The sequence below is a fragment of the Oratosquilla oratoria genome, chromosome 4 (genome assembly GCF_046742065.1).
Source record: "Oratosquilla oratoria isolate Oo_2021 chromosome 4, ASM4674206v1, whole genome shotgun sequence".
NCBI lineage: Eukaryota > Metazoa > Arthropoda > Malacostraca > Stomatopoda > Squillidae > Oratosquilla > Oratosquilla oratoria.
The window spans coordinates 22,183,418-22,206,787 of NC_134780.1; the positions used below are offsets into that span (position 1 = coordinate 22,183,418).

Below are 23,370 nucleotides of genomic sequence, written 5' to 3' on the forward strand. Positions count from 1 at the left end.
AGTCCATTTCTGTCTTCTACAATATTTGACAGTCTCTCTTCAATCATTGTTTCCATATACCCGAACCATCTCAGCATTATTTTTAACCCTATCTGCCAGCCCTCTTGCTACTCCTCACTCTACCTCACCTCCATATTTCTAACTCAACCTATCCTTGTAACCCCCGCCATATTTTTTAAAGCCTTCATCTCAAAAATACATAGGTTCTTCCTTTCTGCCACCTTCATATTCCACATCACTCCATACAGTGCCATAGGCACAAACACTTTCTTGTACAGTCTTTGCTTTGTGGTCATCCCCATATACCTATTTATGATGCTTTTCATTACCTCCTGGTATTTGTTTGTTTCCCTTACTCTGTAGTCCATCCTCACCCCAACTCCTCTATTCCCTGCTGCATGTGACCCCAAATACTTAAAACTGTCCACTTCCTGCAACCTCTCACCTTTTAAACTCTCTACCATTTCCATATTGTTGTATATGGTAGTTATAAGAAGCATATTGGTATGTAGATAGAATTTTATGGAAGATAATCAATTTGAGTATGTTATACATTTTTGTGATGCTAACATGACCCTGATATTTATGAAGTACATTTTTTTTAAACTACAGGGAGAACCTAAAAAATCCAAGGGAAAGCTGAAATGTTTAAAGAAAGAGAGTAGCAGTTCAAAGAGTAGCAACAACAATGGGTCAAGGCTAGCAAGTGATGACCATGAGCCATCTCCTCCTCCTTGTATGGACAACTCCCAGTCCACTGAAGTTTCTGTACAGACTGACTCTTCAGTCACTCTAACCACCAGCACTGACCTGCAACCCTATATGAACACCTCTGTAGACACAACCAACAATCTTTCTCCACCAGTTTCCCCTTCGTCAGATCTCATGGATGACTTTGGAGGAGGCAGAACGGACACCAGTTCAAGTCATTTGATGGAAAGGTCTTTCAAGTCGTCTTCTTCTGCTCTCGATTTTATTCCTTCCGTGAGTGGGAGTACTACCCTGGTTATGAAAAGTGACTTGCAGGATGGGAACAGATCCACAGAAGAGTCGGCTATGTCAGGACCAGAGACGACGATTTCAATGAGTCTTAGTAATGTATCTGAAGAAGAGTTCGAGAAGGACATGATTCTTGTCGCAGAAATGGAAACCGAATCAGACACTCAGAGATCCGGTGATAGTAGGAGGTCCTCAACTAGAGAACTGTCTAGCAAAACTTCAGATTTAAGTGATCTAGATATAATGTCACACAGTAATACCTCAATATTAACCAAAGAAAGTTCTCTGGATATTTCCCGGAGTAACTACCTTGACAATTACTTGGAGTTCTTGACAAGCCGATCAGTTCCCAAACCTCAAACTGGAAAATCAGCACCTGAATCAGTTGACAACGAAATAAAACAGAGCAAACAGATAAGAATGCAAAGTTCTGAGGCAAAGAAGGATCAGTTTAAAAGAAGTGTTGGTAGCATATACCTGGATAGTTATATTGGTAATCTGACAGAACATTCGTGGCTTTCATATCCTACTGATCGCACTCTGAAGAGAATGGTGTTCTTGGATACAGATGATTATCTAACCAAAGTGCGTTCAGGATCACCAAGGTCTAGGACAGGTTCTCCACATCACAGTAGCTTAGAGAAGAACAAGAACGAGAAATTCAAAAAGGCAGACTCGAAAGAAAATGATCAACACAAAAAGGGAGTTGAACCCTTAGATGCTGAAGTGCTCACTGCAATGCCAAAGAACAATGAAAAAGACTCTTTCTCAAAGGAGCTTGAAGAGCAGGCATTTTATGATATTGCTGAGCGAACATTTGAGGCTCAAAGTCATAAAGAACCTACATGTCCCCTCTCAACTGTGCAGGAAGCTCCTCCAAAAGATGATTCTTTTGGAAATCTTTACATTATCTGCTGTGATGACCCTAAAAACCCACAACTCAAACCCACTCCTATAGATAGTATACTACAGCCAAAAGTAGATATAGATAAAGAAGATGAAAAGGAACAAGAAGAGGAGGTACTAACAAAAGACACTCAAAAGGTTACTGAAAAAGACAAAAAAAATCAAACTGAAAAGTTGGAACATCCACAAACGTTGAATCTAGGAAGTTCAAGAGAGTCGTCGTCCTCACAGTTCCAGGTTGGTAATGTTGTTTCCACTGCTTTGTCACCAGGAGATGTAAGCTCATGTAGTGATGACAGTAGTGAGACAGAAATGAGTACAATTGTATTTGTTGATGGAGACCGACAGCCCAGTCAGACAGAACTGGCAAGAAGTATGGATATCAGCCCTGATAAAGCAGATATTGATATTGGGAAACAGGAGATGTACCCCCTGGAGTTTAAAAAAAGTATGGACATCAGTCCAGACAAGACTGAAGTTGAGGGCCTAGAAATGCCTCCATCAGAAGTTGAAGAAGTGCATACCACAGAACCTTCAATTGCTGTGGATGTATGCCACGATAAAGTCGAAGTTGAAATGGAGAAACAGGAAGTATGTCAGCCTGCTCTTGTGGATGATAATGACAATGAGGTTATTCCAGGTAGACCTCGAAATGGTGAAAAAATGGAAGAGGTACCATTTGTTGGTACTGATGGTAATGACATTGAGATGGGTGGTGGTGATGAAGATAGTGATGATCAAGTAGAAGAGGAAAAAGAAACAGAAGATACAGGTGTTGGGGATTCTCTTGACACAGCTCCAGAATCTACAGCGAGTGCTACCGATACTGAACAAGATTTGTCCAAACCTGATACTAGAGATAGTGGCGTTACCGAAACTGCAAGTGTTGTTACGTCATCAACTGATCCCCTTTCACAGATAATTGATATCTTGCAAGCAAAGCAAAGGGAAGAGATGCAAGCACTTCAGAGAAAGCAGAAGAAAGAATTGGAAGATTTTTGCCAGCAACTTCAAGAACTTCCCAAAGATCAGCTTCATGCCATGCTTATTCCAGAAAGTGAAGAAGAAGAAGAAGAAGAAGACTCTCACATGAAAAATAAAGGTTATGTTGATAATATCACACTTTCAGGGAATGCAGTTTCTGATACAGAGATAGGTGTAAGTTTGGACGATGGTGATGATGGGATGGGAGGAGAAATCATAATGACTGTCCAGTACTCTGATCCTAACATGAACGAAGTGACACCAGTCACATGTTGTAGTCCACGAGTTCACGTCACATATGGCTCCTCACAATATGCTTCTGTTTATAGCGACAGTCTTGCAAGGTCATTCACACCCACTTCTTCACCGCTGTTGTCGAGGAGAAGATCTCTTAAACCAATTCCCAGCAATCACACCAATATTATGCCGTCTTACATAGTCAACCTTACTGACTCTGAGAGAAGTGATACACCCAACCAGATTATGTCTGAATCTTTTGAAAGAACATTATATGGTTCGGTTGGAACCAGGAGAGATTCGTACGACAGTCCTTCCAGGGACACTGGATTCAAGGCTTTTGACGACCGAGGGACACGTTTCCCCGAAATGGGGAATTGTTATACTGAAAGGCGCAGCAGTTTATATGACAGGCCAAACAACGCAGCAACTTACACTATATCTTCTCAGTCTTCACCAGTACATGTCTCAAGGAGTAATTCTGTGCCACAAAAAACATACATTATTACACAGGAGGTAAAGAAGCCGTCATCTCAGTCAAGTTCGAGGTCTGGAGTGCCTACGTCGTATGGTTACTATGCAGGTGGTCACATGACACAAAGACTTTGCTCCGCAACCAAACAGTCCACATCCCAAAACCAGCAAGAGCAGCAGGCCGTAAACAATCATCACCATCACCACCACCACCACCACAATCATCCTCATCTTCAGCAGCCTTACACCATACTCAGGAGTTCAGGGGATTCATCCTCTCACCAAGGGAATGCATATCAGACAATGAGTGGCCTTGACATTTTCCCTGAGCGAGAGAAACCTCTTCATCCTAAATCAAGATTGCCAACCATAACCAAGGACCATGTGAGTACTCTTCACATTGTTGTCCATACTGCTGCTTACTTGTTTCCTCATCTCATTCGCTGTTGATTTGCTAAGCCTTCTTTTTAGTTTGTTAAATTTATGTTCAATCAGAGCTTGAGAAAGTAGATTTAATGGTAGGAAACATTAGCAAAATTTTTTGTAAAAGCAACATCCATCATTGACTCATTTCAGATTTATCTCCATTGTTGTGTTAATGTGTAGAGAAAGATATTGACAGGGAAGTTAAAACACTTGATTTTTAGATGTTTTTACAAGTGCAGATGACATTAGATTTTTAGCCATCAAAGCAGTATTAGGTATAACATGATATAAAGGCAGACAGTCAGTCACCACATTAAACATGGAAATCCTTAACAAGGAAATGAGGAAGAAACCACATTTTTGTTTGCCTGTCTTTCATCATTTCTGATTGCAAAATTTGGTGATTAACTATTACCACAGTTGGACTCATGAATAATTGGAAAAATGATTAGAATCCCATAATGCATCTTGGGAAGTATGTGGATGTAAGCAGAACTGAAATAAATGTTTAATTAGTTTCCAGTACCTTTATAATATAAAGGTTTTTCTTATTGTGTAGTGCTTTCATCTTGATAGTGTGTTGTTTTATTCTAGATTTAATTATTGTAATTAATATTTTAATTAGGAGTCACTAGTATGTCATGGTTGTCAATGCTTTTCACTCATGCACACACACCACAAACAAATTTAAAACTAGGTATAATAGATGGAGCGAAAGTGATGTCCATGAGCCTAATATCAACTCCTTATAATACAATTAGGTAAAACACACATACACTATGATAAATGGAGAGTAAAAGACATACCCTATGAGCTTAGCTCATCTCCTATATATTACAATTAGGTAAACATGCACACAGTGTACAGATTGTTGACAAACATTGGTATTGCAGTTCACCACATAGTGTTCAACTCATTTAAGAGAGTGTACAGTTGCATTAATTCCTGGAGCATCCTAGATGATGCAGCCTATAAAAAAATTTATAAACAAGTTTTAAGCTAGGTATGCTCAGAGTCCCTTTCATCCCATCTATCCATCTCATCCTCAGTTGTCCCCTCAAGTTCATGCCATCCACCTCTGCCTTCCACACCTTTTCCGCACATCTATCATGATGATGATATGTGATGTTAAACCATATTATCATTATAGATGTGTGGAAGGCAGAGGTGGATGGAGTGACCTTGAGGGGACAACTGAGGATGAGATGGATGGATGGGGTGAAAGGGGGCTTTGAACAAGATGGGAATGTCTGTTGAACAAGGAAAGGAGAAGGCAGGAGATAGGGTGAGTGAATGATACTTTGATGCAAGGAAGTGGAGGGGGTAGGGAGATGTTGTGTGTGGATGATATTTTGACACAGCCCAAAGGGATTTCTCCTAGTCTTTAATTTCTGCATGAAGGATGGAGAGAGGAGGGGGATGCTGTGTAATTGAAACAGCCTTACTGTGGATGTACTGTGTCTTGCTGTAGTGCTTCAGACCCAGGGCAGTGGGCAAGAGACAGGGATGACCCTTCAGCCATGAGGGGCTAAGATAAGAGGGAGGAAAGGGTGGTGGATGGGAGTGGGTAGGTGCCCTTATATGGAAAAAGAAACCCTTAGATTATAGATAGATCAAATAATTTTGACAGTTGCCTCTGAACTCAAACTGGGGCCTTGTGTGATGCTAGGCCGAAGCTCTACTGACTGAGCTATAGGGACTCTAAAATTCACCAACTTGGAAGTTTATCTAACTCCTGAAGAACTAAGTTAGATAAACTTTGAAGTTGGAGAATTTTAGTCCCTATAGCTTCAGCCTAGCATCACATAAGGCCCTGGTTCAAGTCCAGGGGTGACTGTTGGAATTATTTGATTGAAATACACCATCAATGGTGATTCTATTCTGGTTATAGATAGATGTAGAAAAAATGGGCCAATCTAGTAGTTGTTGCTGGTTTTCAGGAAGTTTTGTCATAAGTTAATGATCTGGTAAATAAAGGTGAAAAACAACATACTCAACCTACAGTTTGATAGTTTTAATCTCTGATTTGGTGATTTCTTCTTTGGTTTGGTCCAATTTTGTGAGTTCCTTTCTGATTTGGTCTGATTTGGTGGTTTCCTCTCATATTTAGTCCAGTTTAGTATTCTTACACACTATTTCTTCTATCATTTCTTATCTCTTAAGTAACAATTTTTTACTTCATTCAGTTGATTGATTGATTTATTTTTAATTGACTTGGCCAGTTTAAAACAGAGTAATCCTTACTAAATTGAATTTCATGGCTGGCACAGTTTCATAAAATAGCTGCTAGATGTCGTTCATTCTTTGATCTACCTCAGGAAGTCAGCCAATTTTTTCGTTCTTGTTACCTTTTGTAAAGTATTAACATCTCTGCCTCACACTCTGGCTGCACTGCCAATGCTCATTATGTCAGTTATAATGTATGATGTTTGTGATATGATGCCATAATAGTAAATGTGTTGAGCAGTAGAAAATAATGTAGGTTCTCTTATTTGTTTGTGAAGATAGTATAATCATATTTTTTATGGTGCTGATAGTACATGTTTGTGATAGTTCTTTGCATACAAGATGTTTGCCTTATGTGTTCAATGTGTAAAACAGTACAAAAAAGTGTAAATTTTCTTATGTTTTTTTTTATAATGATGAGTAAAACAATACATATGCTCTACTAATTCTGAATCTAAGTCGGTTGTCTACCAGAATACAACTTCTTAAGGTACTGAAGCTAAAGGCTTTTTGCAGTTCTCTTGCAATGTAGCTGGCCTGTGATTCAACATGGTCTTAGATCACGTGTTGGACTCTCTAATGAATGGACATCAATTCACTAGAATCAGTACAGAGAAGAATGACCAAAATGATACATGGACTCAGAAATTTGCCTTACGAAGAGAGGCTTAGGCACCTTAACTTATACTCTTTGGAAAGACGCAGAGTCCGGGGTGATCTAATAGAGGTGTTGAAGTGGATCAAAAGGTTTAACAAGGGTGATGCAAACAAGGTCATCATATTAAAACAATAGGGCAGGACTTGCAGTAATGGTTATAAACTGGACAAATTTAGATTTAAAAAGGAAATAGGCAAGAATTGGTTTACTAATAGGGTGGTCGATGAATGGAATAGACTTAGTAGCCATGTAGTAACCGCTGAAACTATCAGTTGTTTGAAGAAAAGATTAGACAACTTTATGGATTGGGATGACAGGTGGAGATGGATATGGAGCTGCCTAGTGTAGGCCTTATGGTCTCTTGTAGTCTCCTTCATTCTTATGTTCTTATGAATGCAACAGAAACATGGGAGGGATGTTTGAATCTTTATTGTGGTGTTAAGTGTACATGTAGTGCTATGTGCTCACAGTATGACAGGTGGTTATAGACTGGCATGTGGGCAACCATTTCTTGCAATGCAGAGTCAAAATGATGTCATGCCCAGTACACATACGAATGAGGCCTTGTCCGCTGTAACAAAGGGTCCTTGTACTGGAAGTGTCACTGGTAATCAGGGGATGCTGTGACCTATGGCACCCTGCTAGTATCCTATGCTAGAGTATCTTAAAGCACTACACCACAGACTCTATAGACATCTATTCCCCCTCACAGATGAGACCTCAGAGCTCATATTTGCCAGATCTATGGGTAATGCTGTGACCTTACACACACATACATACACATGATTGGCAAAAAAAACAATCTTCGTGGATTCAACGACAAGGGAGTACCTGTGTTGTATTAGTAGTGAAGGGGAAAGCTTGTGGTGTAGTGGGAAGGTGAAGAAAAAGGAGAAGGGGAGGGATTACTGAGGAAAATGAAAGGAAATGAGGAAGGGGACGAATGGGCCCCCTAAGTCAGAAGGAATGTCAACGAGATGCACAGACGATAGAGGTGAAGTCGAAGAGATTAGTAAAAATGTAAAAATTAGAAATATAGATAAGAGCAGCACAATGGAAGGTGAAGATAATTATTTCCAGGGATTTAATGAGGGAGGAGATGACAACCTCCCCTGGTCAGCAAGTGTAGAGGAAAAATTAGCAAAAGTGAACAAACAGTGGGAGGTTTGGTTCAGTGAACTTGCATTTATTACACAAAGAGTTGATGAATTGGAATAACTAAAGAAGGAGAACCAAACCTAAATAAAGAAATAGAAGAATTTAAAAGAAGCAAAGGATGAGAATGAGGAATTAAAGAAGAATAAAGTCCATAGAAAAAGTGGTAAGTGGTTGGAAAAAGGTTCAGGAAAATAGCAAAATTGAATTTAGAGATATAGTGAAGCAACAGATGAAGGAACACATTAAGGACACAGTTATTAAAGTGATGAGAGAGAAGGAGAATATAGTAAGAGACTTAGCAGATAAAAAGAAATGTATAATTATGTTGGGAATGGAAGAGAAACATAATCCAAATACAAGAGTAAGAGAGGAGAATGAAAAAGTGAACAGGGTACTAAGAATATTTTCAGAAGGTGAACAGGAAATAGGGAAAGAAATTGAAGAAATATATAGACTTGGGAAATACACTGTAGACAAGACCAGATGAATTAAGGTTAAATTCAGGTCACAAACGACAGCAGTGAATGTCTTATCCAAAACAGGAAAAGTAGCAGAAAGTGATCATTATAAATAGGTATGGATAAAAAGAGAGATGAATAAAGAGGAAAGAGAGGAAGAGAAAACATAAAGAATCGAAGCTAGGGAAAAACAAGAACAGAACAGAGTCAGACAAAGAGAAATTCTATTGGAGAGTAGTGGATATGAAAGTGAGGAAATGGTTCATAGGAGAGAAAAACAGTAAGAAAACAGAAAATAGGATGAAGGTAGCAGAAAATTAAAAGTGTCCTTCACAAATATAGATGGATTAACAACAGGGTTGAATGAACTGAATGATTACCTGATGGAAAAGGAACCTGACATAATGGGAATTGTGGAGACAACCAACAGTGTAGGACATGGTGCATATAATCATTGGATTAGAAACAAGTAAATCAAGGTGGTGGTGTTATGTTCCTGACTAAGGATATAAATGTGAGGAAGTTACATATGGAAGGAAAAGTGGAAATGATCATGATGGAAATAGAGGACAGGGAGAAGAGCAGGAAGTTTGTGGTAAATTATGTGCCTCCTAAAATGGCTTTGTGGGAAGAGAGAGAACACAAGAATATGTTAGAAGACACAAATATAACACTAAATAAGATGATGGAGGAAGAATAATTATAATGGGTGACTTTAATTGTAAAGAAATCTGCTGGGAAGAAATGACAGTGAAGGGTGGAGATGACCTATGGGGAAATGTACTACTTGATATGATTATAGAACATACAATGACACAATGGATACAAAGGAATACTAGTTATAGAAATGAGGAAGAGCCATCGAGACTAGACCTAATAATCACATCAGTACCTGAAATAGTGGACAAGATTGAATATAAGACTGCACTAAGTAAAAGGAACCACATAATAGTAGAACTGGAACTAAATGAAGACAAATACATGAGAAAAAATTAACAATATAGAAAGGGAAGAATGATATATGAAAAAAAATTGATAGAATTAGAAAATTTGTTCAAAAAGCAGACTGGGAAAGGATATACAAAGAGGAAACAACAGTAGAAGAGAAATAGAACATTTTGAGAACAATTTATAAGGAAGGAGTGGAAAAGTATGTTCCAAGACAAAAACGAGAAAAAGTAAATGAAAATGTTGGTACAACAAAATATGTATAGTTAAAAGATAAAAGGGATAAATCTTGGATAAAATGGAGGAAAGACAAAAAAACCTGAAAAATGGAAAATATATACTGATTATAGAAATGAATATGTACAAGTGCACAGAGAAGAAAAGAGAAAACATGAAAAGGATGTCATAGAAAAAGTAAAGATTAACCAAAACTATTCTATAGATTTGTAAACAACAAACTGAAAAACAAAGAAGAATTAGTGAAACTAAGACAAGGAGGAATAGAATACACAGAGGAAATAGAAATGGCAGAAATTATGAAAAAGCATTTTAAATCAGTGTTTACAAGGGAGAACATACAACAGAGATGATGAGTGGGAGGGGAAAGTCCCCCCTATGAAAGAAATAGAAGTAAAGAATGAAATAATAAATCACTTGAGAAATCTTGATGTCAGAAAATCGCATGGTCCAGATGAAATGGAAAACTGGATTTTTAGAGAATGCAGGGACAAACTAACAGACAAAATACATAGTCTAATAAGCAGTTCATTGAAGGAAGAAAAAGTTCCAGTAGATTGGAAAAGAGCAAATATAGTACAGTACCAATATATAAGGGGGGGAAACAAAGAAGACCCTACAAACTATAGACTGGTCTCCCTTACAAGTATGGTAGCAAAAATTTGTGAAAGAATTATCAAAATTAGATGGGTAAAGCATTTGGAAAAAAAAAACTACTAAATCTAATAGATATAATACAGGAATGAGATGGATGGGCTGATTGTGCCTTTCTAGACCTGAAAAAAAGCTTTTGATAAGGTGCCACATAAGAAATTGCTAAAGAAATTAGAAACTGTTGGAGGAATACAGGGCAAACTACTTAAGTGGATGGAAGACTTTTTGCAAGAAAGAAAAATGAGAGTGGTGATAAGAGACGAACATTCCAATTGGGATGAGGTGATTAGTGGAGTTCCACAAGGAACAGTACTGGTCCCAATAATGTTTGCTATATATATATTAATGATATGGATGAAGGAATTGAATGTTATATGAGCTTCTAAACAGATGATGCATAAATGTTGAAAAAAGTGAACACCGAAGAAGCTTGTGAATCGCTGCAAAGCGATCTCAATAAAGTATGGGAATGGAGTAGGAAGTGGGTGATAGAATTCAACATTAAGAAGTGTAGTATAATGGAATTTGGAAGAAGCAAAAAAAGAATAGTGGGATCATATACATTGGGGAGGAAGAAATTAAGAAAGTGGAAAAAGAGAAGGACCTAGGAGTCATTATTATGAATGATATGTCCCCTGAGAAACATATAAACAAAATTTTTGGAGAAACTTATTACTTGATAAGATTAATCAAAGTGGCATTTACATACCTGGACGAAGAAATAGTGAAGAAAATACTAATCACCTTGATAAGACGAAAATGTGTTGTGTACAAAAACGATACACGAATTTAAAAACAGTCTAGATAAAACGAGATATGGAGATGGGACACCACGATCATAGCTCCCCTTCCTTTAAAATACAAGGGAAATACACCCAACTTCTTGCCCACAAGAGTGCCAGCTCACAGTGCAGCAATGCTGAAATTATCTCGGCTCTGGGTGGGAATTGAACTCGAATCACTGGATTAGTGGTTGCAGATGGTAATTCATGGGTTCCTCCCTCCTTTATTGATTGGAACCACATTGGCCCTATTTTCCCCATGTAGAAAGAGTGAAATGGGTGGGATAGGGTGCATGCCTTGACTGGCTACCCCCCTTATAAGGGGGAAGAAGCCCCTGGTATCTAAGTCTAAATAAAGATATTCTTCTAAAAAAAATGCTGTGGAAGTCGGGGACAGGTGGTATTACGGTGACACCTTGTCCTAAAAATATTCTTGAAAAAGCGCTTGGGTAAGTCGGGGTCAGGTGGTATTCTTCTTCGCGTTCTTCTTCTTCGCGTTCTTCTTCTTCGCGTTCATCTTCCTCGCGTTCTTCTTCTTCGCGTTCTTCTTCGCATTCTACTTCGTGTTCTTCTTCGCATTCTTCTTCGTGCTGGGGATCCCGTGTTGGGGTTCCGCCCCGAGGCTGAGGCCGAAGGGGAAAACGAGGGATTAGAGTGCGGAAAGCTGCGGCTGTGGGCCGCTGTTTGCGCAGCCAAGCTCTCGGAGAAGCCGGGGAGGGCAAAGCCCACGGCTTGTATAGATTAAAAAAAAAAAAAAAAATAGGAAGAGAAGACATTATGTCTAATCTGCACAGGTTAGAGGATGCTTTCAGGACACAACCAGTCACATCCACATGTAGTAGTTCACATACTATATGTAATATACATATATATGCACACATACATACTTATATATATATATAAATACAGCCAATAGAGCAAGAGAAAAGACTACCATGACATAATGATATAGGAATCTGTATGATAAGTCATTTTATTGAATTATTCTTAACCCACCCTCATAATACGTTAAGGATTCATGTGTATCCCTTTGTATAATTACTGCTACTTAACCCTCATGAAAATGTTTGGTGGTTTACATATATTCACTGTAATTCTCCCATGACTATAGTCTTTAGTATTAATTTTTTTCACAAATGTTCATTAGCTTTTCTTCCCATTATATCTACCTCTTGATATTTCTCAGTCTAAGAGTACAGTGTTTCCCTTCTACCAGATGTTAAGATACTTTCTCCCTTTATGTTTCTGACCAAAGTGTATAATAAGACTCCTCCATATTTATTATGCAAAATAGCTCAATGATTTAGTATAATTTACTTTTTATCAATAAATTCAGTCTACACAATGTTCCTTTTTGTTCAAGAGTTATGAATTGCTAAGATATTAGTTACATAACATATTCCTAAATTTGAAGCTAGTGACTAGCAAGAAAAAAATGTACAATCCCTTCCATATTTTGTACCTGCGCCCCACCATTTGTTATTGTCAGCCACATTTGGTAAGGAAAAAATACAACTTTTCCAGTATCCCAGAGGCCCCCATATGCATTTTAGGACTGCATTATCTCATTCAGTTATACTGGTATATGCCTGACCCCCGGTTATCTATTCTTCTGAATCCTCTCTCCTCCTAGAGGATGAAGTCCACCTGGTCAAGCTGTGGGGCAGCCACCATCCAGCCCTTGTAAATTATCAGAGGTGGCTAGATGACCACATTGCAGATAACTATCCTGGATCACTCCATACAACACCACATGGAAGACTGCATTGTACACAATTATGGATACCAACAATACAACATTACTCTATAAGGGATTTGTGGGAAAACCCCATTCCAGTCATGGCATTCCTCAGGGAGGCAGGATTGCTCATCCAGATAGTCAAGGGAACAATAAGAACAACCACCTATCCCATTCTAGCACTTTAGCCAATGCTTGGCTTGAAGGCAGTGCAGTGAGGCATAGCTCTTCCATATCAGGGTCTGACAGATGGAATTGATTTACCTCCATAGTATCATCCTATGTTGGACTCCCCCTTCCCTCCACACACACACTTCTCATTCACTCAAAATAAATTACAAAATAGATGAAAATGAAAATGTACTGTATATATATATATATATATATATATTTGTGTGTGTGTGTGTGTGTATTTACCTAGTTGTATTTTATGAAAAGGGGAGCTATGCTCGTGGTGTCCCGTCTCCATATCTCGTTTTATCTAGACTGTTTTTCAATTCGTGTATCGTTTTTGCACACACCACATTCTCATCTAATCTGTTCCAAACATCTATTATTCTGTGGGGAAAGCTGTCCTTTTTCAGGTCTCTTCTATAATTGTCTTTCTTGATTTTCTTTCCATGTCCTCTTGGATCTCTACTATCCCATTTTATTAGATCCTCTCTATCAATAATTTCCATGCCTTTCATGATTCTATAGTTATCAAGTCTACTCTCTCTCTTCTTTACTCTAATGTCTGTAGCTCAAGTTTTGCCAGCCTCTCCTCATAAGATAGTTCTGAGAGCGTTGGTGCCAATTTTGTAATTGCTCTTTGTATTCTTTCAAGTTTTGTTATACATTTTTTTGTACTTGGTGACCACGTCATTGCTGCATACTCCAATCGTGGTCTTATCAAAGTGATTAGTATTTTCTTTACCATTTCTTCATCCAGGTATGTAGATGCCACTTTGATCTTATTAAGTTATAAGTCTCTCCAAAAATTTTGTTTATATGTTTCTCAGGGGACATATTATTCATAATAATGACTCCCAGGTCCTTCTCTTTTTCCACTTTTTTAATTTCTTCCTCTCCCAATGTATATGATCCCACTATTCTTTTTTTGCTTCTTCCAAATTCCATTATACTACACTTCTTAATGTTGAATTCCATCTCCCACTTCCTACTCCATTCCCATACTTTATTGAGATCGCTTTGCAGTGATTCACAATCTTCTTTGGTGTTCACTTTTTTCAACATTTTTGCATCATCTGTGAAGAAGCTCATATAACTTTCAATTCCTTCATCCATATCATTAATATATATAGCAAACATTATTGGGGCCAGTACTGTTCCTTGTGGAACTCCACTAATCACCTCATCCCAATTGGAATGTTTGTCTCTTATCACCACTCTCATTTTTCTTTCATGCAAGAAGTCTTCCATCCACTTAAGTAGTTTGCCCTGTATTCCTCCTACAGTTTCTAATTTCTTTAGCAATTTCTTATGTGGCACCTTATCAAAAGCTTTTTTTCAGGTCTAGAAAGGCACAATCAGCCCATCCATCTCTTTCCTGTATTATATCTATTAGTCTTGAATAGAAACACATCAGGTTTGTGACACATGATCTTCCTTGTCTAAATCCAAACTGCCTCGGATTTAGTACTTTTTTTTTCAAATGCTTTACCCATCTAATTTTGATAATTCTTTCACAAATTTTTGCTACCGTACTTGTAAGGGAGACCGGTCTATAGTTTGTAGGGTCTTCTTTGTTTCCCCCCTTATATATTGGTACTATATTTGCTCTTTTCCAATCTTCTGGAACTTTTCCTTCCTTCAATGAACTGCTTATTAGACTATGTATTTTGTCTGTTAGTTCGTCCCTGCATTCTCTCAAAATCCAGTTTGCCATTTCATCTGGACCATGCGATTTTCTGACATCGAGATTACTCAAGTGATTCATTATTTCATTCTTTGTTACTTCTATTTCTTTCATAGGGGGGACTTTCCCCTCCCACTCGTCATCTCTCAGTTGTATGTTCTCCCTCGTAAACACTGATTTAAAATGCTTGTTCATAATTTCTGCCATTTCTATTTCCTCTGTGTATTCTATTCCTCCTTGTCGTAGTTTCACTAATTCTTGTTTGTTTTTCAGTTTGTTGTTTACAAATCTATAGAATAGTTTGGTTGATCTTTACATTTTTCTATGACATCCTTTTCGTGTTTTCTCTTTTCTTCTCTGCGCACTTGTACATATTCATTTCTATAATCAGTATATATTTTCCATTTTTCAGGTTTTTTGTCTTTCCTCCATTTTATCCAAGCTTTATCCCTTTTATCTTTTAACTGTCTACATCTTTTGTTGTACCAACATTTTTCTTATACTTTTTCTCATTTTTGTCTTGGAACATGCTTTTCCACTCCTTCCTTATAAATTGTTGTAAAAAAATTCTATTTCTCCTCTACTGTTGTTTCCTCTTTGTATATCCTTTCCAGTCTACTTTTTGAAAAAAAATTCTCATTTTATCAAAATTTGTTTTTCCATACATCATTCTTCCTTTTATATATTGTTAATTTTTTCTCATTTATTTGTCTTCATTTAGTTCCAGTTCTACTATTATGTGGTCACTTTTACTTAGTGCAGTCTTATATTCAATCTTGTCCACTATTTCAGGTTCTGATGTGATTATTAGGTCTAGTCTCGATGGCTCTTCCTCATTTCTATAACTAGTATTCTCTTGTATCCATTGTGTCTATGTATGTTCTATAATCATATCAAGTAGTATAAATCCCCATAGGTCATCTCCACCCTTCACTGTCATTTCTTCCCAGCAGATTTCTTTACAAAATTAAAGTCATCTGTTATAATTATTCTTCCTCCATCATCCATTATCTTATTTAGTGTTATCTTTGTGTCTTCTAACATATTCTTATATTCTCTCTCTTTCCACGAAACCGTTTTAGGAGGCACATAATTTACCACAAACTTCCTGCTCTTCTTGTCCCTGTCCTCTATTTACATCATGATCATTTCCACTATTCCTTCCATATGTAACATTCCTCACATTTATATCCTTAGTCAGGGAACATAACACCACCACCTTGATTTACTTCTGTTTCTAATCCAATAATTATATGCACAATGCCCTACACTGTTGGGTGGTAATGGACCTTTCAATTTTGTCTCCACAATTCCCATTATGTCAGGTTCCTTTTCCATCAGGTAATCATTCAGTTCATTCAAGCCTGTTGTTAATCCATCTATATTTATGAAGAACACTTTTAATTTTCTGCTACCTCCATCCTATTTTCTGTTTTCTTTCTGTTTTTCTCTCCTATGAACCATTTCCTCACTTTCATATCCACTACTCTCTCATTGTCCAACTCTGTTCTGTTCTCGTTTTTTTCCCTAGCTTTGATTCTTTTTGTTTTTTCTTCCTCTTTATTCATCTTTTTATCAATACCTGTTTGTACTGATCACTTTCTGCTAGTTTTCCTGTTTTGGATAAGACACTCACTGCTATCGTTTGTGACCTGAATTTAACCTTAATTCATCTGGTCTTGTCTACAGTGTATTTCCCAAGTCTATATATTTCTTCAATTTCTTTCCCTATTTCTTGTTCACCTTCTTGAAATATTCTTAGTACTCTGTTCACTCTTTCTTTCTCCTCTCTTACTCTTGTACTCCTATTTGGATTATGTTTCTCTTCCATTCCTAACATAATTATACATTTCTTTTTATCTGCTAAGTCTCTTACTATATTCTCCTTCTCATCACTTTAATAACTGTGTTCTTAGTGTGGTACTTCATCTGTTGTTTTACTATATCTCTAAATTCAATTTTGCTATTTTCCTGAACCTTTTTCCAACCACTTACCTCTTTTTCTATGGACTCTTTATTCTTCTTCTTTAATTCCTCATTCTCATTCTTTACTTCTTTAAACTGTTTTTTTAATTTTCCTGTTTATTTAGGTTTGGTTCTCCATTTTTAGTTCTTCTAATTTATCAACTCTTTGTGTAATCAATGAAGTAGACCGAACCTAACCTCCCACAGTTCATTCATTTTTGCTAGTTTTTCCTCTAGACTTGCTAATCAGGGGAGGTTGTCATCTTCATTAAATCCCTGGAAATAATTATCTTCACCTTCCATTGCGCTGCTCTTATCTATATTTCTAATTTGTACATTTTTACTAATTTCTTCGACTTCACCTCTATCGTATGTGCACCTTTTGTTGACATTCCTTCTGACTTCCTGGGCCCGTTCGTACCCTTCCTCATTTCCCTCCATTTTCCTCAGTAATCTCTCCCCTTCTTTTTCTTCACCTCACTACACCACGAGCTTTCCCCTTCCCTACTAATACAACACAGGTACTCCCCCATCGATTAATCCACAAAGATTTCTTTTTACCTCGGAGTCCAGTCGTTGCTGTCTCTCTGCTGATTGTGTGTGTGTGTGTGTGTACCGTATTTTCCGGCTTAAAATGCGCATCGGGTTATAATGCGTACCCATGCACTACGTTATCTCAGTACACAGATAGCGCGCACCGACGTATAACGCGCATGCCAGGAAAAGTCACTGGTGGCTAAAGCTCGTGAACTGCATGTATGCGACTCCTGCTTGCGTTGGTCCATTGTTTTGTGGGAAATTTGAGCCATGAAAAGTTTATTGAATACAAAATGTACATGAAAAATTTCGGATTTTACAGAAAAATTGTAATTTACTATCCTGAGGGAATAATTCATCTTACAAGATTTTATCACCGTGTACAAGTTTTTATCGCCATGCAGCAACTATGTTTCGGTTCATAAGTGTCTTTACTGAAGTGACGTTTAGTTTAACAAACTCTCGCAACAGGGTGTTTAGTGTAGGCTAGATTGGCAATAGAACTGTCAATCTCGGCCCTGATCTCGCATATTCCGGGTGAGCTAAAACGGCCAACGTTCATGATGTTGGTACCAGTGCTGTTTTACGGATCCCAAATATTTGCATAGACTACGATAATTAATGTTAGTAAAAATAAACCAATGAAATAACGGCGATTAATTACTTAGTATCATGTGAACAAGGTTACATGGAGAAGTATTTTTCATTGGCTAGAGCCACCGCTGGGAAATCTGTTGATTTGTCACTAAATTAAGTGTCAGTTTAGGCATCAATCAGCACACAACTAAGAAAAAGTCGGAACTACATGTACCAGTATATGACTCATGTTGTGCGTTGGTCCCTTATTACTTTGTAGCTTAAATAGTTTGTAGGAAATATGATCTAAAAAAAGTTTATTGGAAGTAAAATATACAGAAAAATTTTGGGATTTTTACAGAAAATTTTCATGTTATATCTTGAGGAAATAATTCGTCTTTACCATTTTTTATTTAATACTGAAACAAACTACAGACTTTTTCGTTTTAGCTTTGAACCTACAATGACAGTGGTGAAATAGGACAGTCTCTCATCGAGGTGACGTTTAGTTAATATAATTCCCGAAAGAGGGTGTTGTAGTCAGGTGTTTGACACGAGTTTATGAACGGCCACAACGGAATTTGTACCATACCTAAAGTGAAGCAACAAAGCCAACATAAAAATTCAAACTAGGATGCTGTGAACATGGGCAAATATCATGAATATTGATCATGTTTCATGGTGTTTAGGCCTATTTAAACATGAAAAATAATGATGAATCACAATGGCAAAAGCCGACAAGACTGTGAGAATAAACACCTTGTGAGATCGAAACCTTTATTGGTACTACGTTTCGCTTGTTACAGCTTTTTCAAGTACAGACATGACACACACTCTGAGCACATATAAGCCAACAGGGAAGGAACTGGGAGAGGTTATCAGGGAGGGGTGGGTGGTAGGTGGAGGGGGAGGAGGGGGACGGGTGGGACTTGGTGGAGACAAAGGAGGACATTTCGGACAGTTTGTTGAAGTGGACTAAGGGGGACATTTCATACATTTATTTAATGCGGGTAACAGATGGATGATAGGAGGGGCGATGTTAAACATGCCTCTGTTCTGCTCAATGGTTTTGAAGCTTTGAATGGCGGCCGCTTCGAGGCATTTTCTCCTCATCCTGTCTGGTTCACTAAACAGAAGTTCTGCATTATCCCAATCCATCAGGTGGTCGTTTGTGTTCCGGTGGATAACACAGGCGTTGGTGGTGATGTTGTTCCGGGAATCGTAGCGATGCTCCCGGATCCGGGTCTTCAGGTCACGGGAAGTCTCGCCGATGTATACTTTATCACATCCAGCACAGGGTATGCGGTAGACACCAGCGTTTTTTCCCCACATCTCGTCCTGGCTGTCACTCCTTCTTGAAAGCTCTTTGATAGTTCTGCTGGACTGGCCCACTACCTGAATGTTGCAACGCCCAAGTGTCCGGGTGAGGGTGGCGGTGACGCTGCTGGCTGGAAGGATAAGCCTCCTAGCTGGATCTTTTGTTGGTTCCCGCCCTTCCATTATTTTGAGTGCCTTTTTCTTACACTGGTGGATGATGCACTCTGGATATTTTAATTTATGAAAAACCTCCTTTATGTGCCTAAACTCGTCCTCTAAGAATTCAGGGCTACATATTCTGAGAGCTCTGAGGTAGAAACCTATGACTACACCTTTTTTAATACTGAGGTCATGGTGGGATAGGAAGTGAGTCAAATCGTCCTTATTGGTTGGTTTCCTGTAGACTGTAAATTTTAAAAAATTATCATGTTTGATAATAAGGGTATCCAAAAATGGAAGGGAATCGTTGATTTCTTCCTCCAAGGTGAACTGGATGGATGGCTCAACCTCGTTCAGAGCCGCTTGGAGTTTGGGGATGTCAAACCGTCTGGGGGAAATTAATAGTATGTCATCCACATAGCGAAGCCATACTACGTTGCCAGGAACGATATCTGAGAAAGGCCCTGCTTCTAAAAATTCCATGAACAGGTTGGCAAGGACAGCGCTCAAAGGAGAGCCCATGGCCATGCCAAACCTTTGGTGAAAATACTGGTCCTGGAATTTGAAATAATTAAATTGGACACAAAGCTGTACTAAATCCACAAAGTCATTGGGTGGAATAGGGAGGTCAGTGTGGGAACTAGTGATTTTAGCCCTAAGGAGGTCAATCGCTTTAAGGGTCGGGACACGGGTGAATTTTTTAAAATTTACAGTCTACAGGAAACCAACCAATAAGGACGATTTGACTCACTTCCTATCCCACCATGACCTCAGTATTAAAAAAGGTGTAGTCATAGGTTTCTACCTCAGAGCTCTCAGAATATGTAGCCCTGAATTCTTAGAGGACGAGTTTAGGCACATAAAGGAGGTTTTTCATAAATTAAAATATCCAGAGTGCATCATCCACCAGTGTAAGAAAAAGGCACTCAAAATAATGGAAGGGCGGGAACCAACAAAAGATCCAGCTAGGAGGCTTATCCTTCCAGCCAGCAGCGTCACCGCCACCCTCACCCGGACACTTGGGCGTTGCAACATTCAGGTAGTGGGCCAGTCCAGCAGAACTATCAAAGAGCTTTCAAGAAGGAGTGACAGCCAGGACGAGATGTGGGGAAAAAACGCTGGTGTCTACCGCATACCCTGTGCTGGATGTGATAAAGTATACATCGGCGAGACTTCCCGTGACCTGAAGACCCGGATCCGGGAGCATCGCTACGATTCCCGGAACAACATCACCACCAACGCCTGTGTTATCCACCGGAACACAAACGACCACCTGATGGATTGGGATAACGCAGAACTTCTGTTTAGTGAACCAGACAGGATGAGGAGAAAATGCCTCGAAGCGGCCGCCATTCAAAGCTTCAAAACCATTGAGCAGAACAGAGGCATGTTTAACATCGCCCCTCCTATCATCCATCTGTTACCCGCATTAAATAAATGTATGAAATGTCCCCCTTAGTCCACTTCAACAAACTGTCCGAAATGTCCTCCTTTGTCTCCACCAAGTCCCACCCGTCCCCCTCCTCCCCCTCCACCTACCACCCACCCCTCCCTGATAACCTCTCCCAGTTCCTTCCCTGTTGGCTTATATGTGCTCAGAGTGTGTGTCATGTCTGTACTTGAAAAAGCTGTAACAAGCGAAACGTAGTACCAATAAAGGTTTCGATCTCACAAGGTGTTTATTCTCACATGAAAAATATTCGATAGATACCTACCTATACCAAATATTTATATAGCCCATGCTGGCATATTCTTTCATGTCACCATGGCTGTTCTTCTTGTTCTCACGAAACGTCACGGAGAAGTGTGCCGTCCCGACTTTGTGACGGCCAACATCGTCACGTTGTTGTGAAAAAAATTACACACACAGCCGCAGAATTTTTATCATAGGCCGTAGATAATGTGCACCACCAGATAACGTGCACCCCCCATTTTTAGGCCCTTCCAATGGAAAAAAGTTGCGCACTATACGCCGGAAAATACGGTATATATATATATATATATATGTGTATATATATATATAAAAATGCCTTTCCCCCTATATAAAGGGAGGTGACCAAATCAAAGCATATACACCTGTTCTACACCCACCCAAAAACCCATTCCAGGTCTTTCCCATCTTAGTTCCTTGTCCTCCCCGACCCCTGCCACACTGCTGTGGTCAGAGGTATTGCAAAAGATGCAGCACCTCCATAGTGGGGCTAAACAGCCAAAATTCCTTGATCAAGTTTATTTGAGTAAGTTTGCTACACCAGATAGTTGTCCCCCACATGCTTTTTTCAACTTCATTTCCTTGCAAGTGGAAGTTAAACATACATTATCTATTAAAAAGACAAACTGAGTGAAGTGGGCAATTATTGTTTATGTGTGGTCAGTCATATTCACATACTTTTATGCCACTACCCTGTGCCACCCACAGTATCAACAGAATTGGCCTGGATAGACTCCATCATGAAAGGATTCTGTACACCTAAGAACATAAGAAGGAAACTGCTAGAGACCATAAGGCCTACACATCTCATTCTATACTTCTTGGTCCTATCCAGACAATAACACAAAATCTTATCTCTGAGTAACTTGTGGGTCAAACTGGGAGTTATGGCCTAACTGGAGAGCACTGGTCTCCTACAAAAGACCTGGTGGAATGGATTGATTAATTGATTATCAAATTTGTGAGCAGTTTTCAATTACATTGATGAAAATGCTGCAAAGTATTGATTTATTTTCTATTTTTATTCATTACATAATGAAAAAATATATGAAAGTATATATTATGGTGTGCAATGGTGCATAAATTAAATTCTGTAATGTATGGATATTATTGGCAATTTGTTACAATAGTGTTTGCAATGTTTGTGGTTCATAGGGTATGCAATTACTGGTAAACATCACTTATAGGAAGGTGTCAAGAACTAGCAAATTTCAAGAATTAGCCATAGGGGTTTGTTATGGAACTTGGCAATTTGGTGGGTCTACTTCAATGATAATGGTTACCTTGAGTTTAACTGACTGGAAACCCACAGCCCCACTGTGGCTAGCAACAATCCCCTTGACCACTGAAATGTGGTAATGTTGACCAGGGTCTACAGAACCTGGCTACAGAGGCAAAAGACTTCATCCCCTTGTTTTAATCATTGGAGGTTCTTAGACCATCAAGTATTGGGGATAATTGCTCTGGAGAGTAGTTACAGGGTGGGAGCTCCAGGGAACACCTGTCTCAGTGGCATCTTTGTTTTAATAAGAATAGGGGCAGGGCTTAAGTCCTGGGAGTTTGAGCAGGGGTCTGCAAGACAGAATTTGTTATACTTGTTGATGGGTTTTGAAGATGGACGTCAGGGAAATGATTCCCTGTGACCTTGGTCTTGCAGGATTACCGTTTGTGGGGACGCATTATCAGTCCATTGTGTAAGCTGGCAACTGCTGGATATCTCCTTTAGGGCATTTCCCTTCATAATTTTCTTTTTTGTGGATTGGTCTGGACTGAAATGTGTGGATGATGGATCCATTTTGGTGCTTGTAAGAAAAATATAAAGTATTGCATTGTGTAGACTGGACCCTCAGTTTTCTTTTTATTTATTTTTATATTTTTCCAAGCCTTTGCTTCTGACTTTCTGTTTGTCACACTGGTGATCAGTAAGTTACACTAATTAAAAAAAGAACACTTCTAACTTAAAGAGGTTGCCATGTGTTTAATTGCTATTCTGTGTATATTACAGAATAACATAGATTAAAGAAAGCACCTGCAAAGGTTTTCTTTTTTTTTCTTTCTTTTTTATTTTATTCTTTTACTTTATCCATTTTTTTCTTAAGTGAATGTGTCATCCCGTAGCTTTATATACTCCCCCTGCCAGATGCTAAACCCAACCTTTCTGAAGGGATTGATTCGCCTGCAAGCCAATGTACGGCGTTTCATCATTCAGCGCTTAATGCGAACCAGGCTCATACAAGATCAGCTGGCCACCTTGAGAGAAATAGCCAAATTGGCCACACAGTTTCATAAGGATATTCTCTCAGACAACATAAAGAAAGGAGATGTTGAATTCCACAAAGCATTGTATAATCAGGTAAAGTCG

General features: G+C 38.7%; 1 protein-coding gene across 3 annotated transcripts in view; it reads left to right on the top strand.

Annotated features, from left to right (window-relative positions):
• Window positions 1-23,370, top strand: part of LOC143024660 (uncharacterized) — a 34,915-nt gene that overhangs the window by 4,369 nt on the left and 7,176 nt on the right. The window contains exons 4-5 of one of the 3 annotated variants that reach the window (XM_076183626.1): window positions 613-3,984; window positions 23,149-23,361. In XM_076183626.1, the coding sequence (XP_076039741.1) occupies window positions 613-3,984; window positions 23,149-23,361 (3,585 nt within the window). The remainder of the gene's footprint in view (window positions 1-612; window positions 3,985-23,148; window positions 23,362-23,370) is intronic. The other 2 variants (XM_076183627.1, XM_076183628.1) reach the window with 2 other exon arrangements.